General features: G+C 44.2%; 1 protein-coding gene across 9 annotated transcripts in view; it reads right to left on the bottom strand.

Annotated features, from left to right (window-relative positions):
- Nucleotides 1–17788, bottom strand: part of Ablim1 (actin binding LIM protein 1) — a 355181-nt gene that overhangs the window by 41352 nt on the left and 296041 nt on the right. For all 9 annotated transcript variants that reach the window (XM_045150609.1, XM_045150714.1, XM_045150663.1 and 6 more), the window contains 2 exons: nucleotides 14582–14669; nucleotides 10285–10343 (listed from right to left, as the gene is read on the bottom strand). In XM_045150609.1, coding sequence (XP_045006544.1) covers nucleotides 10285–10343; nucleotides 14582–14669 — 147 coding nt within the window. The remainder of the gene's footprint in view (nucleotides 1–10284; nucleotides 10344–14581; nucleotides 14670–17788) is intronic.

Below are 17788 nucleotides of genomic sequence, written 5' to 3'. Positions count from 1 at the left end.
AGCCAGGCAGTGACATGTCCCCAGCTGCTGGGGTTGCTGTGACACAAGGAGCTGTGCTCACTAACAAGCCTCTGGAACATGGAGCACACAAGAGCTCTGGGGTCTCTTGGACATTGCTCATCCCTGTTTTAGCCAAGGGCGGGGCCCGTGACACTCTGCCTGTCCAGTCATGGCACCCTTGGGGCTGCCTCTGAGTACTCAGCTGCCTCTTACACTGCCAGGAGCTGAAGACCAACCCAAGCCCTTATAGGGAAGGCCCTCAGCTCTCTTCCGAAGATGGAGACTTCACAATTGACAGCCAGCATGGGCTACAGAGTGAGTTCAAGGCTGGCCTGGATAAACTAGTGAGACCCTGTTTCAAAAATTTAAAAATACAAAAAGAGCTGGGGATATAGCTCAGTCAATTAGGCACTTGCCTAAAAACCCAAATAGCTCAAATAATAATAATAATAATGGTCTACTTAATTCCTGAAGTTCAAAAATTCTCTCTCTTTTTCTTTTTTTTTTTTCAAGGTAGCGTCTCACTCTAGCCCAAGCTGACCTGGAATTCACTACATAGTCTCAGAGTGACTTGGAACTCTTGGCGATCCACCTACCTCTGCTGGGATTAAAGGCGTGCACCACCACGCCCAGCTCAACAATTCTTTTATAGCCAGTGTTCAACATCAAATCAACTGGTCACCATATCTGCTGAGGCTCTAACATTAATTTCTCTGCCACCTCTGCCACCTGGCCATGTAGGCTAGTGCTGTTTGGAAAATACTCCAGATGTGAATTTCAGAAACTGCTCGTTTATGAAACTCATCATTGCTTACCTGTTTCATTCTGGCCATCAAGTTTGCTGTAGAGCTCACCTGTACAGGCCTCTTTCACAGTGACATCCTTACCTGCCTATTCCCTCCAAAGCCCTCCTTTGACTTCCTATTTACATCAGGATCATGGGATAAAACATGGATAGTTGTACAGTTTGGCTTTGTAATTAAATAACTCAGGGTTCAAAGCCAGGTTCAACCAGTTTGTTGCCTTTTATTTTTTCTTTCTTTTTTCAAGGTAGGGTCTAGCTCTAGCCCAAGCTGACCTGGAATTCACTGTATTTTCAGGGTGGTCTCGAACTCATGGTGATCCTACCTCTCTCTCAAGTGCTGGGAATAAAGGTGGCTTTTTTTTTTCTTTAACTTTCTTGAACTTCATCTTCTCCACAGAAAAAAATGGGGAGACAGCCCTCTTAAGTACTTCGTAAGAGGCAAATGAGAAGGTAGGTATAAAGTTCCAAGCACTTGGCCAGGCAGAATGTAAGTAAGCCAACATTTTCCAGCTACTTGGCCTTAGACCAGAGTCCTTAGGTCAGTTAGCCTCAGGTAGTGAAGGGTCACCTGGCCTGTGGTTTTGTGGCTCATGGTCTGATATTCTTTTCAAATGTTAGCCACATAGACCAGGCTACTGAGAGTTCTCTACAGCTACCCCACTTGGACTCCTCCGTGTCAGATAATTTGTTATATAGTCTATGGAGTGTTTTTACTTAAAGCTCATATTTCCCCTTTTAACTCACTTTTACAATTTTTATTTACTTGCAAGCAGGGGGGTGGGGGGAAATGGATATGCCAGGGCCTCTGAAAATGAACTCTAGACACACGAATCACTTTTTGCATCTGGCTTTATTTGGGTACTGGAGAACTGAACCTGGGTCATTTGACTTTGCATGCAAGCACTTTAACCACTGAGCCATCTCATTAGCCCTGAAGTGCATTCTTAATGGGAGTAGACCAGTGCCCTTCCCACCTTGAAGACTTGTGTGAGGATCCTGGGTCCTCTTGAACATAGAAGCAGTTCAACTTTGCCTCTCCCTGGTGGCAATGGGCTTGCACAGGCCTGTTTTGTCTGCCAGGATCTTTCTGGGTGCACTGCCTCTTGAATTGTGTGCGCTCATGGCTTAAACAACACACAAGGACCACCTGCTTTTTGTCACAGTCCCTCATGACTTTCCCAGTGTATTTGTACAATCAGTGGAGGGCAGATAACTATCCCTTAGGACAATAATAAAGTTATTTTCTAAAACTGAGCAATCTTCCTTGGTGTTTTTATTTTATTTTTTTAATGTTTTTAAAAATCTTTTATTCATTTTTATTTTGGGGAGCAACAGAGAGAGAAAGAGGCAGAGAGAGAGAGAGAGAGAGAGAGAGAGAGAGAGAGAGAGAGAGAGAGAATGGACGTGGTGGGGCCTCCAGCCACTGCAAACGAACTCCAGATGCATGTGCCCCCTTGTGCATCTGGCTAACGTGGGTCCTGGGGAATGGCACCTTGAACCTGGGTCCTTAGGCTTCACAGGCATGTGCTTAACCACTAAGCCATCTCTCAGCCCGATGGTGTTTTCATTTTTAACGTGTGTGCGCATATGCGTGGAGGCCAGAGCATAACCTCAGCGGCTGCTCCTCGGGAATGCCACCTGCCGGTTTTGAACTCACCACACAGGCTGGGTTGGCTGGGGCCAGCAAGCCTCGGGGACCTGCCTATTTTTGCCTCCCCAGTGCTGAGACCACATGTCCATGCCCTGGCATTTGTGTGGGTTCTGGGATTGAACTCATTCTTGCGAGGCAAGCATTTTACTGACTGAACTGTCTCCCTAGCTCTAATCTTTGGTGTTCTAATTGTAAATGTTTAGAATTTATTACGTTATTCTTTAGTCCAGGGAATTGAACCTAGGATCTTATACGTACTAGGCTTGTACTTGTATCACTGAGGTATAACCTCAGTCCTTTTTTTTTACCTTTTGTTTTGAGGAAGAGACAAGTTTCCCCAGACTACCTTTGAATTCATTCTATAGTCCAAGCAGGTCTTGAACTTGTGATCCTCCTGACCTCTTGCCTCCAGCTCCTGAGTACCTGGAGTTACATGTCTGTTTCAAGTCCAGCTCTAGAATTTTACATTCCACTTGAAACATTTAGGATTCTAGTCATAGTGAGTTTTGAATCAACATCTTACTTATTATTCAAAGAATCCCTTCTATTTTCAGTTGTGATTTTTTTTCCCTAATGGATGTATGACTGTGCTGTATCTAAAATATCTGCCAGCAGCACAAACCGACCCACACCCATACCTCTCAACCTTGAAGCCCAATTTCCTGGCATGCTGTCTGTCTCTTCCAAACCTCACTGACTGTTTCTTTTTATCATTAATGTAACCACAGTCACCTAGTTAGACTGTCACAAAACACTACAGATGATTTACATCTCCATGTAGGATCTTTACACGCATTTATTTAATCTAAATTGTCTTTCAATCCAGGGGAGCCAAAAGGGACTTGGTAAAAATGAATGGAATTCATTACCACAGTTAAACCTTTGTTTCTAGAACTTTCTATGTGAGTTATAACATACAAAATTGCTCTCTTGCCTGTACTATAAATATACAATATACATGAAGAAGACCTCAAATATTATACCTAAAGGAATGCCTACTTCTCTTTTATCTCCAATCCCCCCCCCCAAAAAAACTAGAAACGTCAAGGTTTAACTGTCATTAAGAGGAAATGCAGTTTACTTAGTTTCCTTTGTACAAACACACATTGAGCAGAGTTGGAAGAATCCAAGATCTCTTTTGACGGTTTGTAAATAACAACAAAGGTGGGGTGGGCAGGAAGGAGAGGGCCAGGGAGATAAAGAAAAGCTCACACAAGGCTGGAACCTCTCAAAGCAGGGTAGGGGATGAATTAAGCAAATAATTTAATCCTTATTTTGGCAATATGAAAAGAGGGCCTCTCTAAGAACCTTCTAGTGCAAGGAGCAATCCTAGCTCAGCCTCTCAGTCACTCATTTTGTTTCCCAAGCACATCCTCTCGTATTAACTTGTGATTTCAGCAGGGTTTGTATTTACTTCCCTTTAAAAAACAAACAAACAAAAAAACCAACAAAGCAAAACAAAAAGCAATCCATTTCAATGACCCTGGGGAAAAAAGTGGCATTTAATCACGACTAGTAGCTGGATGCTTGAGAAAGGGCATCTTTTGTTCTTAATAAGTATTTAAAAGCTCTCCAACCACCTTCAGTTGCTTTATCCTCAAAGCCCCTCTTTGTACATCTGTCTTACCATTAAGGCGACATAGTCACAGAATATAAAATCCCCTGCAGAGATCTTTGGATGTTTCCACCCCAACTCCCATCACACATTGGATATGGACCATTCAAGACACTTACCAGAGCTCTGGATCTGAGAAACTAGAGAAGTGACGTTTCCTTTTACTTCCCACGTGGGCCACAGCGGACAAGGCCCCCTGCGCCCCTCCCCCACTCGTTCAGCCAGAACAGGGATGCAAAAACTACCTTCATCTACTTTGCATTTGACCGAAGCCATGCTCTAGAAGGTGAGAGAAACTACAGGCACAGAGCAACCAGATCTGAAAGATCTTAGGAGCACCTAGGGGACAGCTATGGTCATAAGGTGTGTAACGCCTTATAGTAAGCACTGCTGGTGTCGACAGTACCTGTCTTGGGTGTTTGCGGAAATTCACCCAACGAGGTGGGGACAAAAGCTGCGGAAAAAGAATCCTTTTAGAATCGACACATGCTACATGTCAGTCAGAGGCCAGACCCGCTGCTTTTAGAATCCCCACACGCTGAGTTTAAAGGGGAGATCAGCTCCTTTGGAGAAAAGCGTTTGTGTCTGGAAAGGAAGCAGGAGGTGTCTCTGGACACACCTCCCAACTGGAGCTGGCTTCACAAATGCTGTCAGCCTTTGCTAAGGTCAAAGGTCTGGAGGGCTCCATCTCACCACCTGTCCAATGTGACTGCCTGCTGAACTAGAAAGTCACATCAAAAAGGTCAAAGTCCTGAACAGAGTGGGTGGTGGTGGTGATGGTGGTGGGCTAAGGTAGTATTTAGTACAGACACTTTAACAGTGTGTTAACAACCCACAGCATTACTTCCTTGTTCTAGATAGTCATGACATCTTCTATCAGCTCCTTGGAATAATGTAAGCATTGTATTTGTTTATATGTTATAGATTTATAAGCACATATGTGAGCCAGCCGTGGAGGCTCACATCTATAATCCCAGTACTAGGGAGGCTGAGGTAGGAGGATCACCATGAGTTTGAGGCCAGGCTGAGCTATGGAGTAAGTTCTAGGTCAGCCTAGGTTACAGTGAGACTGTCTCAAAAAAAAAAAAAAAACGAAAGAAAAAGAAAAGAGCAGATTTGGTAACAGGTGCATGTTAGCTGCAAAAACTTCATGCCCATTTTATAGGTCAGTCAATTCATGCATTAGCCTTCAACATACAGCAATAAACTCCGTTTTAGAATGAAAGCAAGTGACCCGCTCCAGGTTATTACAAACTTGGTCCTGGGAATAGTGTGTGCTTAGCCTATAATGAATCAGCAATGGTCAGGACTAAGCTTTATTTAGCTACCTAAGATAATCTTTGCTGTCTCCATGGAATTCCTCCAAGTAAATACAACTAGAGTATGTTTTCCTTAAAGTAACTATATTTTAATCTATTTCTTTGACCTGTAATTTGGAGGAATGGAAGGAGTAACTTCTGCATATCAATGTTGAAATGACTTTTCCCTTGTAAACTTAATCCCTCCCCGCCCCCTGCAACAAAATCAGGACTTATTTCTGGGGCACGGTATGCTGACTGTCCCTGTGAGAAGTGGAACAAGTTCAGTTAATACCTAAGGGGGCTTAATTGAAAACGAGCTGCCACGGAGGTCAAAGGACGTAAAAGATCAGACTGATGACCTTGCCAGGGAGTTGTCAGACTTCTTTCATGTCCTGGTGAGCCCCTCCTCCACCATCCTTTTGCACCAGTGGGGATGGGAGACCTTGACAAATGGGGCCAGCTCCAGAGCTGTTTACGACTTTCTTTGAGGAGCTACAAGTGACTTCACTGATATTTACAGCTGGATGATGGGAATCAGATGTCCCTTCCGAACAAAAGCTACTAAAAACAGACGGTCCATCTCCCCACAAATTTTCCTCCACTTAAGGGTATGGAGCAAAACAAACATAAAGTAAAATTTAAAATGAAATAAAAATTCACATTTGATGATGGCATTTTTCTTCAAGTTGTGAAGATGTATCACTTGGCTATATAGCCTTGGGTATATAAACAAAAGTCTAATACTGAGTAAGTTAACACACTATTGGAAATTAAAAAAAAAATGGTCGAACATGCAACTTGCTGCCAAGTCGAGGCTCTCATTTTGAGTAGGCCCATTTGCAGCGCGGGTTGGGGGTCGTTTTCAGTGCTTTCAGGAGACTTTCATCCAGCCACGTCCAGGAGCTTGGCCACTGGGGCCTCCCCTATAGAATCCACATCCTTGGCAAACCAGGCTGGCAAACCAGGCTGGCACTCAGGCCAGTTCGATGGGCTGGTGAGTGCATGAAGATCTGGATCCCAAGATCCTGAGTATGCAGAGGGCACCCTGCTATTTGCAGTCTTGGGCAACTGAACACTTGCCTGACTTCACTCTATAGAAGGGGAAGCCTTCTATAGGCGGCTGACCTCTAAAGGGTTTCTTCTGCTGTCAAGTTCTATACTTTTCTTTTGTTTTAGTTTTTGTGTTTTTTTTTTTTTTTTTTAAGGTAGGGTCTCACTCTAGCCTAGGCTGACCTGAAATTCACTATGTAGTCTCAGGATGTCCTTGAACTCACGACGATCCTCCTACATCTGCTTCCTGAGTGCTAGGACTAAAGATGTGCACCACCACGTCCAGCTCTTTACTTCTTGTGATTCATTTTGAGAACGAATAAGAAACCTTACTACATATAGAAGCCCTTACTCCTCTCATCTTTAAGTGAGGTTCTGGAAGACCCGGGCAGAAGGTGGAGGCACAGGGCTCACATGAGCGTGCCGGTCTGCAGCAGAGCACTGAGGAAGGGGATTTGTCTGGGCCAACATGGGACCATTTCCAGAAATTTGCCGGACAGCAAAGAAGGTGAAGTCAGGCATGAACCTTACATAATGTCACCGAGTCCCCTCCTTGCACCTGAAGGGCTCTTGGGTGGGGTGTGCTGTGTTTTTCCTCCCCTCCAACAGAGGCCCCTGACAAGGGCCTTGGCCAGCCGTTGGGGCTCTCCTCTTTCTGGGGATTGCTGCTTCTCTCTCAGTGTCTGAGTGGAAAAGATGCCTATGGCTCACACGAACCTGGGTTCCAATCTGGACTTCCGCTTTGGGAAAGTTACCAAGGAAAGGTGGGCCTCAGTCTCCCCACTTGTAAAATGAGAGGAAGACTGGCTGCCTTACAGAAGGAAAGTCCTAGGAGGGCCAACGAAAGTGCAGCTGGGTCTGGCTTCCTGCCTTCTTCTCCTTCCTTTATCCCTTCACAGCTTTCTCAAACCAAACCACTCCTGCAGTCAGTCAGTCACTGCCGCAGGCTCCCGGCCTCCGTGCACGCCTCAGGCCACCCCTCCCTCCCCATCTCCATGGGTTCTAATCTCACCCATCTCCACGTCCAACTCACTCATAGCTTCCCTTGTCAAAGAAGTGCCCTTGAGACCCTCCCTCATCTGACACTCGAACGTGAGCTATGTGACCCGTGTCTACGACTTTATCTGGTTTTTCTATCCCCGTGAGGCTGGATGGACAACATCTAGCCCTGCGCTCTGGCTGGGGGCACGGCACGCCAACACAGGACCAGATGGCAGATTCCACGAGCGTGCTTTGATCACAACCACGCGTTAGCCACCGCTGGGGAGGCAAACATCAATGGGGAAGAAGGCAGCCTGAGCTGGAGTGTGAGGCGCACTCACAGGGTGAGGGGTGCAGCTGCCTTCTGCAGGAGCGGGGGCGGGGGAGTTAGGTGAGAGAAGCGAGGGGTGAGGGTGCGGAAGGATGGTGGGGGGTGGATGGAAAGCCACAGAAGCCTGGGCCCAGGACAGCGGCTCTCCGCCTTGGCCCGGACACTGTGCCAACCTGCAGAGATGGGGACCGTCCTGTGCGACGAATCAGACTTTTAGGATAAAAGAAATCGGACGAACGCTGAACATTTGGTGGCTGCCATGAAACACGAGAAAAGGGGAGAATAAACAACAAAATAGCCTCGTTCAGAAACACTGTGAAAAATAAAGTAAATAAATAAATAAAGGCCTGAAGAGAAAAATAAGTGGTAAATATCAGTCCTATTCCTTTCATTGAGGTACATGTGGTACTTTGGGGGTCAATTTAGGGCCATGTGAAAAGCATTTCAAACTACAGTATATTTATCTACGTTTCCACCCCTGCCCCTTAAATCTTTCGCGTTGCTTTTGGCTCCATCGTGATTACATTCAGGAAGAGGCAGCCTGGAGGGAGGGGCGTTCTTAAAACTGTTGCTACAAACGCCCCATGAGTTCTTAAACATCAAGAATGTGGCTCACTCTGGGGCTGCTGAAAGATTCTTAAAACATTTTCATTTTGCTATGGAAACCACTCTAATGCGACATGTGGTGAAAAGCCCAAAAATCTTGGCTCAAGATGTGTGATGTGTAGACACGCCCTTAAGAGAGCACAAAATGTATTCCTCTGTTCAAAAGTTACTCCATCTATACCTCACCAACATCAGCTTGCACCCTGACTCCAGACATGTTGGAACCTCTTCCCTCGGGGGTATAGACTGCTCCTCACTTGACGGTTTCCTGAACACTGAACCAGGGGGCTGACCTACCACTTTAAGTAGGACATGTTGGAGAACAGCTCTGGAATTTTCTGGAAAGCTTATTAAAGGAACAAAACTCCCATTGGCTAAGATGAGTGAAATGTTTGACTGATTGTCTTCATAAGCTTCTCCAGGGAGTTCCATCAAGATAATGATCGAGCATGGTGGTTGAAAGAAAAAAAAAATCATTTTAGGAACATGTCTGCAGACTCCAGCTATCCTCCCAGAGAACAGCTGTACGTTCCGTTCAGTCTGGCCTCATCAAACGTCCTCTCTTCATCCCCCAGAAGATTTCATCAGGGATGAAGTAAAATTGATTATTTACGAAAACAAAAACAGCACTGTAAAGAGACAGCTACTTGGGTGGTTTGTGGGCAGCAGCCCCAGGCTAGACTGCAAAATTTACATCTTTATGGCCAAAGTCACAGTAAGTACTCTTTTAAACATTCTCATATTTTATAGAGATAACCCACTGCCCAAGCATCCATGGTTCCTCCAAATTCCCAGACCTATCCCGACTGGCTGTGTGTCAGAAACACAGACAAGCCACCCGGTATTGGTCGACAGCAGACCTCTCGGCTGTTGCTCTTGTCTTTCTTTAGTTACTGTAAGAAAATGGGGTTTTCCCTCTCTATTTCAAGTTTGCCTATAGCAGCATAATAAAAATAAAGAAGAGAAGCAGCTTGTATGCACAGCATGCTTTGATGAAAATCAAGGAAAGACAAAATAAGAACTGTAATTTCAGAGGTGACCAGCTGAGGGACCCAAAAAGCTGATAATAATTTCTCTGAAGCAGTGACCAGGTGTCTGGAAGAGCCTGCTCTAATGCGCCAACATCACATACTACATTTTTTTTTTTTAACGTACTACATTCTTGCCAAGCACAGGCCAAGGAGAAATCATTCCATGCCTGAGAGTTTGTCCTCTAAAATAAATCCTCCCGACAGCAAGAGGATTCAAGTCAAACTCCAATTTTTTTTCCCCCAAGTCCCCCTAAACTAGCTAAACTTAGGGACTGGGATTCAATCTGATTATGGATCTGAAAATGTCATACCCAGATGAAAACTGATGGCATCTGTGTAGGGCCTAGGGCACAACTGTGATGTTACAATAGTGCCACCTGGAAGTGTTCTGAGCATTGACCCGTTGTCATACCTGAGGTCACTGTCATCCTCCCCTGAGCTTTCTTCTGTCTAACCTTCACCTTTTGGAGCTAGAGGCTGCTCTTGTGAATTTGGATTTGAGAAGTCAGTAAAATACACCCAAAGCTGAACAATGGATATAGAGTTTGGAGTGAGACTGTGTATTATGAAGCACAGAAATGGTCTGCCACAAGGCCACCATTTATTGCTGGATGAATCATCTATCTACATCTGGACTGACGTTTCCCTTGAATACTTTTCCCAAGAAGCTGACTAGTAAGGCCAGGCTTACTTTGCCCAGCACAAGTATTAGGAACAGAATCACAATAAATTTGAAGTGGGAGGGAACCTCTTAGCTGGCCAAATAGCCTTTGAACTTGGTTTTCTATAAAGACAAAAAAAAAAGAAGCCAGTGAAAAGTAATCACACTCAAACCCTAACTCAACTACTAAGTAACTACGAAGCCCATGGACTCCAAGTGCACCTGGCCTTGAGCCTCTGAACTGTTTCTTACCCGCAGCTTTTCCTCCGTCTTGGTGGACTGCTTACAGTCGGGATGCCACACGGTGGAACCTGGAAAGACATAACACCCCACCAAGAGTAAAGAAAATAGAAAATTCAACAGAATTTACAAAGATGCTCAAATCCTCTGTCCCCAGCAGTAGGAGAGGTGTCTGAGCCCATGCCCAAATGACTTATGACCTTGAAATCAACTCCACTTTCTTGGCGAGTTTCCCTGTCCAGCCCGACCTTGCTCTATAAGGAGCATCATTCTTGACCACAGAGGACACCAGCTAGCCTGAGCATGTTCTAATGCAAAAGTTATTTAGCTTTTGACTGGGTCATTGTTTTTTTCTTTTAAAATCATATCATTACTCTTTACATGTAATGTCTGAGTACCTTCTACATGCTGCATTTAATTTCAGGATTAAAAGGCATGTTTATATAACATCAAAATATCCAAGCAATTTAATTGAGAGAAATAAAGTCAAATTAGGTAGTCTATGTCCAGACACAAGACTTACTGGGTCTTTCAGTGACCCTGTTCTACAGTCCTCTACACTGAAATGGAAAACTCAAAACAACTGGTAGAAAGGTTAAATTTATTTTATAAACTCTTCATCTTTTTTTTTATTTTTATGTTTTTATTTAGAGAGAGAGTTAGAGAGAGAGAGAGAGAGAGAGAGAGAGACTTGGCAAGCCAGAACCTCAGCCACTGAAATCAAACTCCAGACACTTGCCCCACCTAGTGGGCATGTACGACCTTGCTCTGGCCTCTCCATGCATCTGGCTTACGTGAGATCTGTACAGTACAGCGTGGGTGCTTAAGACTTCACAGGCAAGTGCTTTAACCACTAAGCCATCTCTCCAGCCCCACTTCACCCTTAAATTAATTTAAATAAACTTAACTTTAAAACTACTTAAGTGATCTTGTAGGAGTTATTTCCTATTCCTTCTTCAAAAGTTTCCCTTTCTCCAACTGTGAAGAACTTAGCACCAGTGCATCAGAATTAAACACAATGTTTACCTCCAAAAGTTTTTATCCTAAGGAAGTAATGGCTGCCATATGATTCTGTATGACCTGATACATAATATATGTCATTTATGTGACTATGGGTAAGACTGATATGTAAGTCCTATATCAACAGGTTTTTTTTTTTTTTTCAATATGTGGGGAAGTAAGAGAACCAAGGCAACTCAAAAAGATGCAAGCCAGGGGGCTAAAGAGATGGCTCAGTGGTTAAGTTGCTTGCCTGCAAAGCCCAATGTCCCAGGCAGTACCCATGTAAAGCCAGATGCACAAAGTGGCACATGCATCTGGAGTTCACTGGCAGTAGCTGAAGGTCCTGGTATGCCCATCTTCTCTGTCTGTATCTCTCTCTCTGCTTGCAAGTGAACAAATAAAAATATTTTTACAAAAAGATTCAAGGGGTGGAAAGATGGCTTAGTGGTTAAGGTGTTTGCCTGTGAAGCCTAAGGACCCATGTTCAACTCTCCAGGTCCCAAGTAAGCCAGATGCGCAAGGTGACGCAAACGCACAAGGCCGCACATGTGCATTAAGTGGCAAACACATCTGGAGTTTGATTGTAGTAGCTGGAGGCCCTGGCATGCCAATTCTCTTTCCCTTCCTCCCTCTCTCTCTCTCGCTCTCATAAAAAATAATATAATAAAAAAGATTCAAGCCACAAAGGTTACCATGAAAAGTAGCCAGTAAATGGTGTAAACAGGAGTCTCAGCCTGAACATCAGCCTTTCTACTTGTCATAGTTTCAACCTTTGTAAGCTCTTCAGGATGGCATGCTGGAAAAACCACCAAACTAACTCATGAAATACCTTATACCACTGAGCTAATATGTTTAATAATAAGGGAATCTATTCTGCATCAGAATAATACCTTAATCTTTATTTAACAATGATTTCTACTTTGTTTCACCCAGGACCAAAACATAAAAAAGGAGGGGGAAAAAAAAGATCAAACAAAAACCTGACAGAAATACAGGTCTCTTCAGCACTAACATTAGCTCAAAGGCTGACTACAAAGCACAGGAAATCTCGTAATGTGGAGAGCTGAAGGGCCAGGGCCAGGCCAGAAAAGCATTCTGGAAGGTTCTACTGAGCAAGAGGCACAGGCCAAAACATGGGATCTGGACATAATATCGGCATGGCTCCTCAGAGGTCAATCACACAGGAATGCGACCTGGGAGCGCATCAGGTAGCTGCCCCGTCTTCAAGGATGTGACTAGAAGGTAGGCAGTGCGCAGCCAAGCATCACCCCAAGGTGTTCCGAGGTGACTCGGAACAACTGCTGTGATTCCAAGCACAGCCCATCTTCTGAGCACGAGGTATCGGTGCATACTTTGAGCCCCTTCTCTGTCTAGCTTCCAGAACCACTGTGCGTGTGCAGAGCTGCAGCCCAGACTGAACATCTCTGCTCCCAGCAGAGACAGGATGCCATGCACTTTGGTGTCTGTTTTGTGAGCTAGAATGACCCACTGACATCTAAAACCAGGCTTGGAAATGCATGAAGAATCAACCTGATTTCTGCAGAAAAATGCAAAGTGACACCTGCCTTTGGCCACTGCAGATATACAGAAAGTGTGTCCTATGAAGCCCCCCTGAGGCCACAGATGTGCCTGGCTGCTGCTTGCTGCAGTGGGGCCCCTCGACGGTCAGTGCTCTGTTTCATTACGGTTCTTCCGAGTGTTTATGCTAAAGCTAGAGACTGGGCTGTCCATTTCCCACCTCGCTGGTATTTGCCGGGGAAGTTACCAAGCCTGTGCCTTCACCCTGGGGAATCAGGTCTAGAGACTTTTCTTACTTGCACAAAAACAAAACCGAGAAAGCAAAGCAAACCATTCATTAAAATTACACATCGTGCTACGTGCAAAGAGGAAATGAAGTCGTGACATGCGGGGGCAACTGAGACCCAGTAATTACCAACACTGAACAAGCAATCGCTCTAACAGTTCTTGCTAATTGTACTGATAAGCCCTTGTCTAATTAATGACTTTTTTTTCCCCCAGCTAAAAATAGTCAAATGCATGCACAGATGGTGCCTTTTGACTGGGGGGAAAAAAAAAGAGTTCATGCTTACAGCTTCAGCAAGAGGCTTTAGAATTTTTGAGGCAATGGAAACTGATCATTTTTGCACTGAAAACATTTCTCAAAATTATTCTGTATCGTGTGTGTGTGTGTGTGTGTGTGTGTGTTTGTGTGATGTGCCACAGTGCATGTGGGAAGGTTATAGACCAACAATGAGATGTCAGTCTGTGCCTTCCACACTGTTTGAGATAGGGTCTCTCTTGGTTTTCTGCTGCTGCCAATGCCAGACCAAGTGGCAAGAGAGCTTCAGGAGTCTCCTGACTCTGCCTCCCACTGCCACAGGAGTGGGAAGTGCAGATGTGTGTGCCACTTGTGTCTGGCTTTCTGTGGGTTCTGGGGATCTGAACTCCAGTTATCAGGCTTGTTCAACGTTTTTAACCACTGAAGTGTCTCTCCAGCTCCAAATTATTAATTAATTAATTAATTTTGGGTTTTGCAAGATAAGGTCTTACTCTAGCCCAGGCTGACTTGGAATTCATTTTGTAGTCTCAGGGTGGCCTTGAACTCAGGGTGATCCTCATACCTTTGCCTCCCAAGTGCTGGGATTAAAGGTGTGCCCCACTACGTCTGGCCCTCAAATTATTTTTAATTAAAAAAATTTAGTGGCTCCTTGGGAATGAAAACTTCCTTGTCCCCATAAACATGTTAATGTCTCTTTCAGGGACTTTGGGTGTGTTTCCTCTCATTCTGGATTTCAAGAGCACTGTGTCATCTTAATAGAATGAACTACGAAAGTGACGTTATTCATCAACCACGAGATCTTGTTCTTGAAAGCCCAAATAAAGCAGGCTTGGAGACTTCAGATGGTCTTTCTCAAAGGACAGTGAAAGGAAGAAAGGCAAAGCAGCTATCAAAAAAGCAACACTTCTAGAAGTTTCTAAAATGCTTTCTTGTTCCCTTTGATCCACAGAGGAAAGGCTGATTTTTCACTAGTCCCTCACATCCATAGCACCAAGCTTCAAGTCTTACTCATTCTTTCCAAGCGGCAACTTGAGCTCATGCAGCGGCCTGAGGGCTTGCTGACAGCGAATCAGCTCCTTGGCTGGTTAATGCTAATGCATGAGGTAACTTTTGGCCACGTTCATGTTGGATTTGGGGTAGCCTTTCAGCTAATAAAATACCTTCTTCCCTAAAATCAACCCAACATGCATAACAAGATCTTCTTTCCCCCAGTGGAGAAAGCCTCTTATGTTCTCAGTTCCATCCTACCTTGAAGATACATTTCCTCTCCTTCTGTGAACATCTGGTTGCATCTGCTGCATCGTGCACAGCTGGGGTGATAATGTTTGTCACCTGCCTGTAAGAGGAAAAGAGAAGACACTGAATCCATGGCTTTTCACAGCTCTTAGACTCTTTTCTGCACTTGGGATTGTAGCAGAAAGGGAAGATGCTGAGGAAGGAGAAATAAGTGTCCAGTAGGTTACGCTTCCTTTACGGTCAGTCCTGAAAATTAAATCCAACCTCCCTGGCACTAGAAGAGACTTAGAACCAGCTGTTTCTGCCCATCGTGGTGGGGTGCCCTCACCTCTCAAGGCTTCCAGCTTCCACTTCTCTCTAAATGGTTGCTAGTTAAACAAGAGAAGAGAACCCTATCTCCCCCCCTAAACTCCACCTCAAAACTGACATCCAAATTTATGTTGGAGGATCAAATTGGTTTATGGCAACCCAATAAAAAGAAATGAAGCTCTTACTTAAGATTCTTGCTTTCTTGGCTGAACAATCAGAAATAAATTTCCCCAGCTTTGTGCCAAGGAGAGGAAAGAAACAATAGTGAAATACACCGTCTATTGTTTTGGTCTCAGAAAGAGCCCCTCTTCTGCGTTGCACACACCAATGCTTCGCCCGTGTCATATACTGTTTCCTGAAGAAGGCAGTTAACTGAGGTGGCTCTGCATTCTTTTCTGGCATTTCACATTCCTAAATATGACAGACGCCATCACAGTAGGTGCTGACTTCCTCAAGGCAAAGTCACTGGACACAAGGACAATTCTCTAGACAGGTGCCAAGTCACATTAGAGTCATGTTCCCAGTCAGGCCTGGCCAAACCTGAATCCTGTCATTCACAGCTTAGCTAAGGAAAAAAAATTTTTTTTTACTACCTAAAGAATGACCAAATGTACTCTGCGATGAAATCACCTTTATCAATTACTTGTGAAAACATATCATTTGCATAGGAGCCATGTGCTGGGTCGGTGCTGAGAGACAGAAGAAGCTGCTTCCGGCATCAGAGGCCCTGTGAAACCACAGCAGGAAGTGGAGGTCGGGCAGAGAAGCCTTTCTCACACCCTCCTGTAGACACTATGCAGGCCTCTAAATAACCATGTGAGACGGAGGGAGGAGCCAGGAAACATTTTCCAAGTTATTTAGTTTAAAAGCTAGGATCTTTTCAATGGTACCTGCCAGAAAAGCCCAGAAGTGATCACCTTACTCCATCTGCTTGTTGTTTCTTTAAAAATAATTATTTGTAAGGCTGGAGAGATGGCTTAGCAGTTAAGGTACTTGCCTACAAAGCCTAATGACCAGAGTTCGATTCCCTGGAACCCACAGTGACACATGCATCCAGAATTCGTTTGCAATGGCTAGAGGCCCTGGTGTGCCTCTTTTCCTTTCCTCCTCCCTCCTTTCCTTCCTTCTTCCTTCCTCTCTCTTGCTTTCTCTCTTTTTCTTTCTTCCTCCACCTTCCTCTCTCTTTCTCTCTCGGCCCACCTCTGCATGATGGTTCATGCCTTTAATCTCAGCACTCAGGAGGATGAGGTAGGAGGATCACTGTGAGTTCGACGCCAGCCTGAGACTACATAGTGAATGAATTTCAGAATGAATTTCAGCCTGGGCTAGAAGGAGAACCCACCTCATAAAAACAAACAAAAAAAAAAACCACTTTATTTTTATTTATTGGGGTGGAGGATGAGGTGTCAAGTGGTAAGAGAAGTATAAGATTCATGAACCTGAAACAGCTCTTGTCCTTAACACTTAACAACTTCAAATGAGAATGAAAAGAAGTAGATTTTATTCAGTTTCTAAATCAGGTTGGCTCAGATAGGATGTTAGTGCTGAGGTTCAGGTTAGTTTGAGCAATTTCTGAGTTCTTAAGGAAAATGAAAATGAAGGAATAAAAACATTTCTTGATAGAAACTGGTGTCACCTATGGTTAAAAATATCCCTTAATGAACTAGAAATAGAAAAAAAAACTATACAGTTAGCTGTAAAACATGAGAAATAGTGTCACTAGATATAGAATTAAGACAAAGATATACACATTTTACCCACATCATTCTAAATTTGGGGGGTTCTAGCCAATGTGGCAAGTCAAGAAAAAGAAATAAACATAAAGACTTCTAAAAAAAAAAAAAAGGCTAGAAGTAGTCTAGTGGCTAGAAAAAAAGAGAAAGAAAGAAAGTAAAAAGGAAGGAAGGATAGGAGGGAGGAAGAAGAGAAGGGAGAGAAAACTGTTCCTATCTGGTAGTAATAATCATGGAAATGTGGCTTAGCGGAAATTTTTTCATCAAACTGGCCAAGATAAAAAGAAGGCCAGCGTGAGGAAGTGGGGAATCTCACATTCTATTGGTGACCAAAATCCTTCCTGGAGGGAACTTGGCTCTGCCTATTGACATTTCACATGCACATACCTCCTTGGCACAATCCCACCTCCAGGAAGCTCCTTCCCCTGTAGAGCCTCTCACACATGCGTTCAAAGGCACAGATACTAAGGATGGTCAACACTGATTTATTTATAACCAGAAATAACAAAGAAACAGAAAACCCTAATAAGGAAGAAGTTAATAAACTATTTAATCCTACTCCATGAGAAGAATAAAATAAAATTTGATACAAGCATGAAATATTATAAAGACCTGAGGGCTGAGAGCTGTCTCTCAGTTGGTACCTAGCATACACAGGGAGCTGGGTTTGATCCCCAGAACGTACTCATAAACTACAAAACAAAACAGAGTCAAACTAATGTTACTAAAACAAAATCACACAGAAAAATAATGCCTGTTATAAATAAAGTGGGGCTGAACGTGCAGAAGCACCATGGAAATCTGACTGGACTGGAGTCCCACTTCATCCTCAATGACCTGGAGAAGGTGACACGCTCACAGCCTCCTTCAGCTCTTGGGTCTGTTAGACAGGAAGAATCGCCACGCGGACTTTTCAGTGTTCATGAGGATGGCTAGGAAGGTCGCATTTCCCTGGCAAGTGCTGTAAGTCCCACTGCAATGATATGGCAGGCCCTCTCGCGAGGATAGATGTCAGAGAGGACACAGTCCATGTATGTTGATGTCATATGGGTGCCCTGGGTGGCGAAGACAGGGAGAGTGTATATCGATGGGTGTCCTGTGGTTGCCTCTAGGGAGAGAAGTGGGTAGGGAAAGGAGAACCCTTCTGTAGCTTCTAATCTTTTACATCAAAATGTAC

This window comes from Jaculus jaculus, chromosome 1, assembly GCF_020740685.1.
Source record: "Jaculus jaculus isolate mJacJac1 chromosome 1, mJacJac1.mat.Y.cur, whole genome shotgun sequence".
Classification (NCBI taxonomy): Eukaryota; Metazoa; Chordata; class Mammalia; order Rodentia; family Dipodidae; genus Jaculus; species Jaculus jaculus.
The sequence above is the reverse complement of the archived record's forward strand: the minus strand, read 5'-3'. Positions and strand labels throughout refer to the sequence as shown.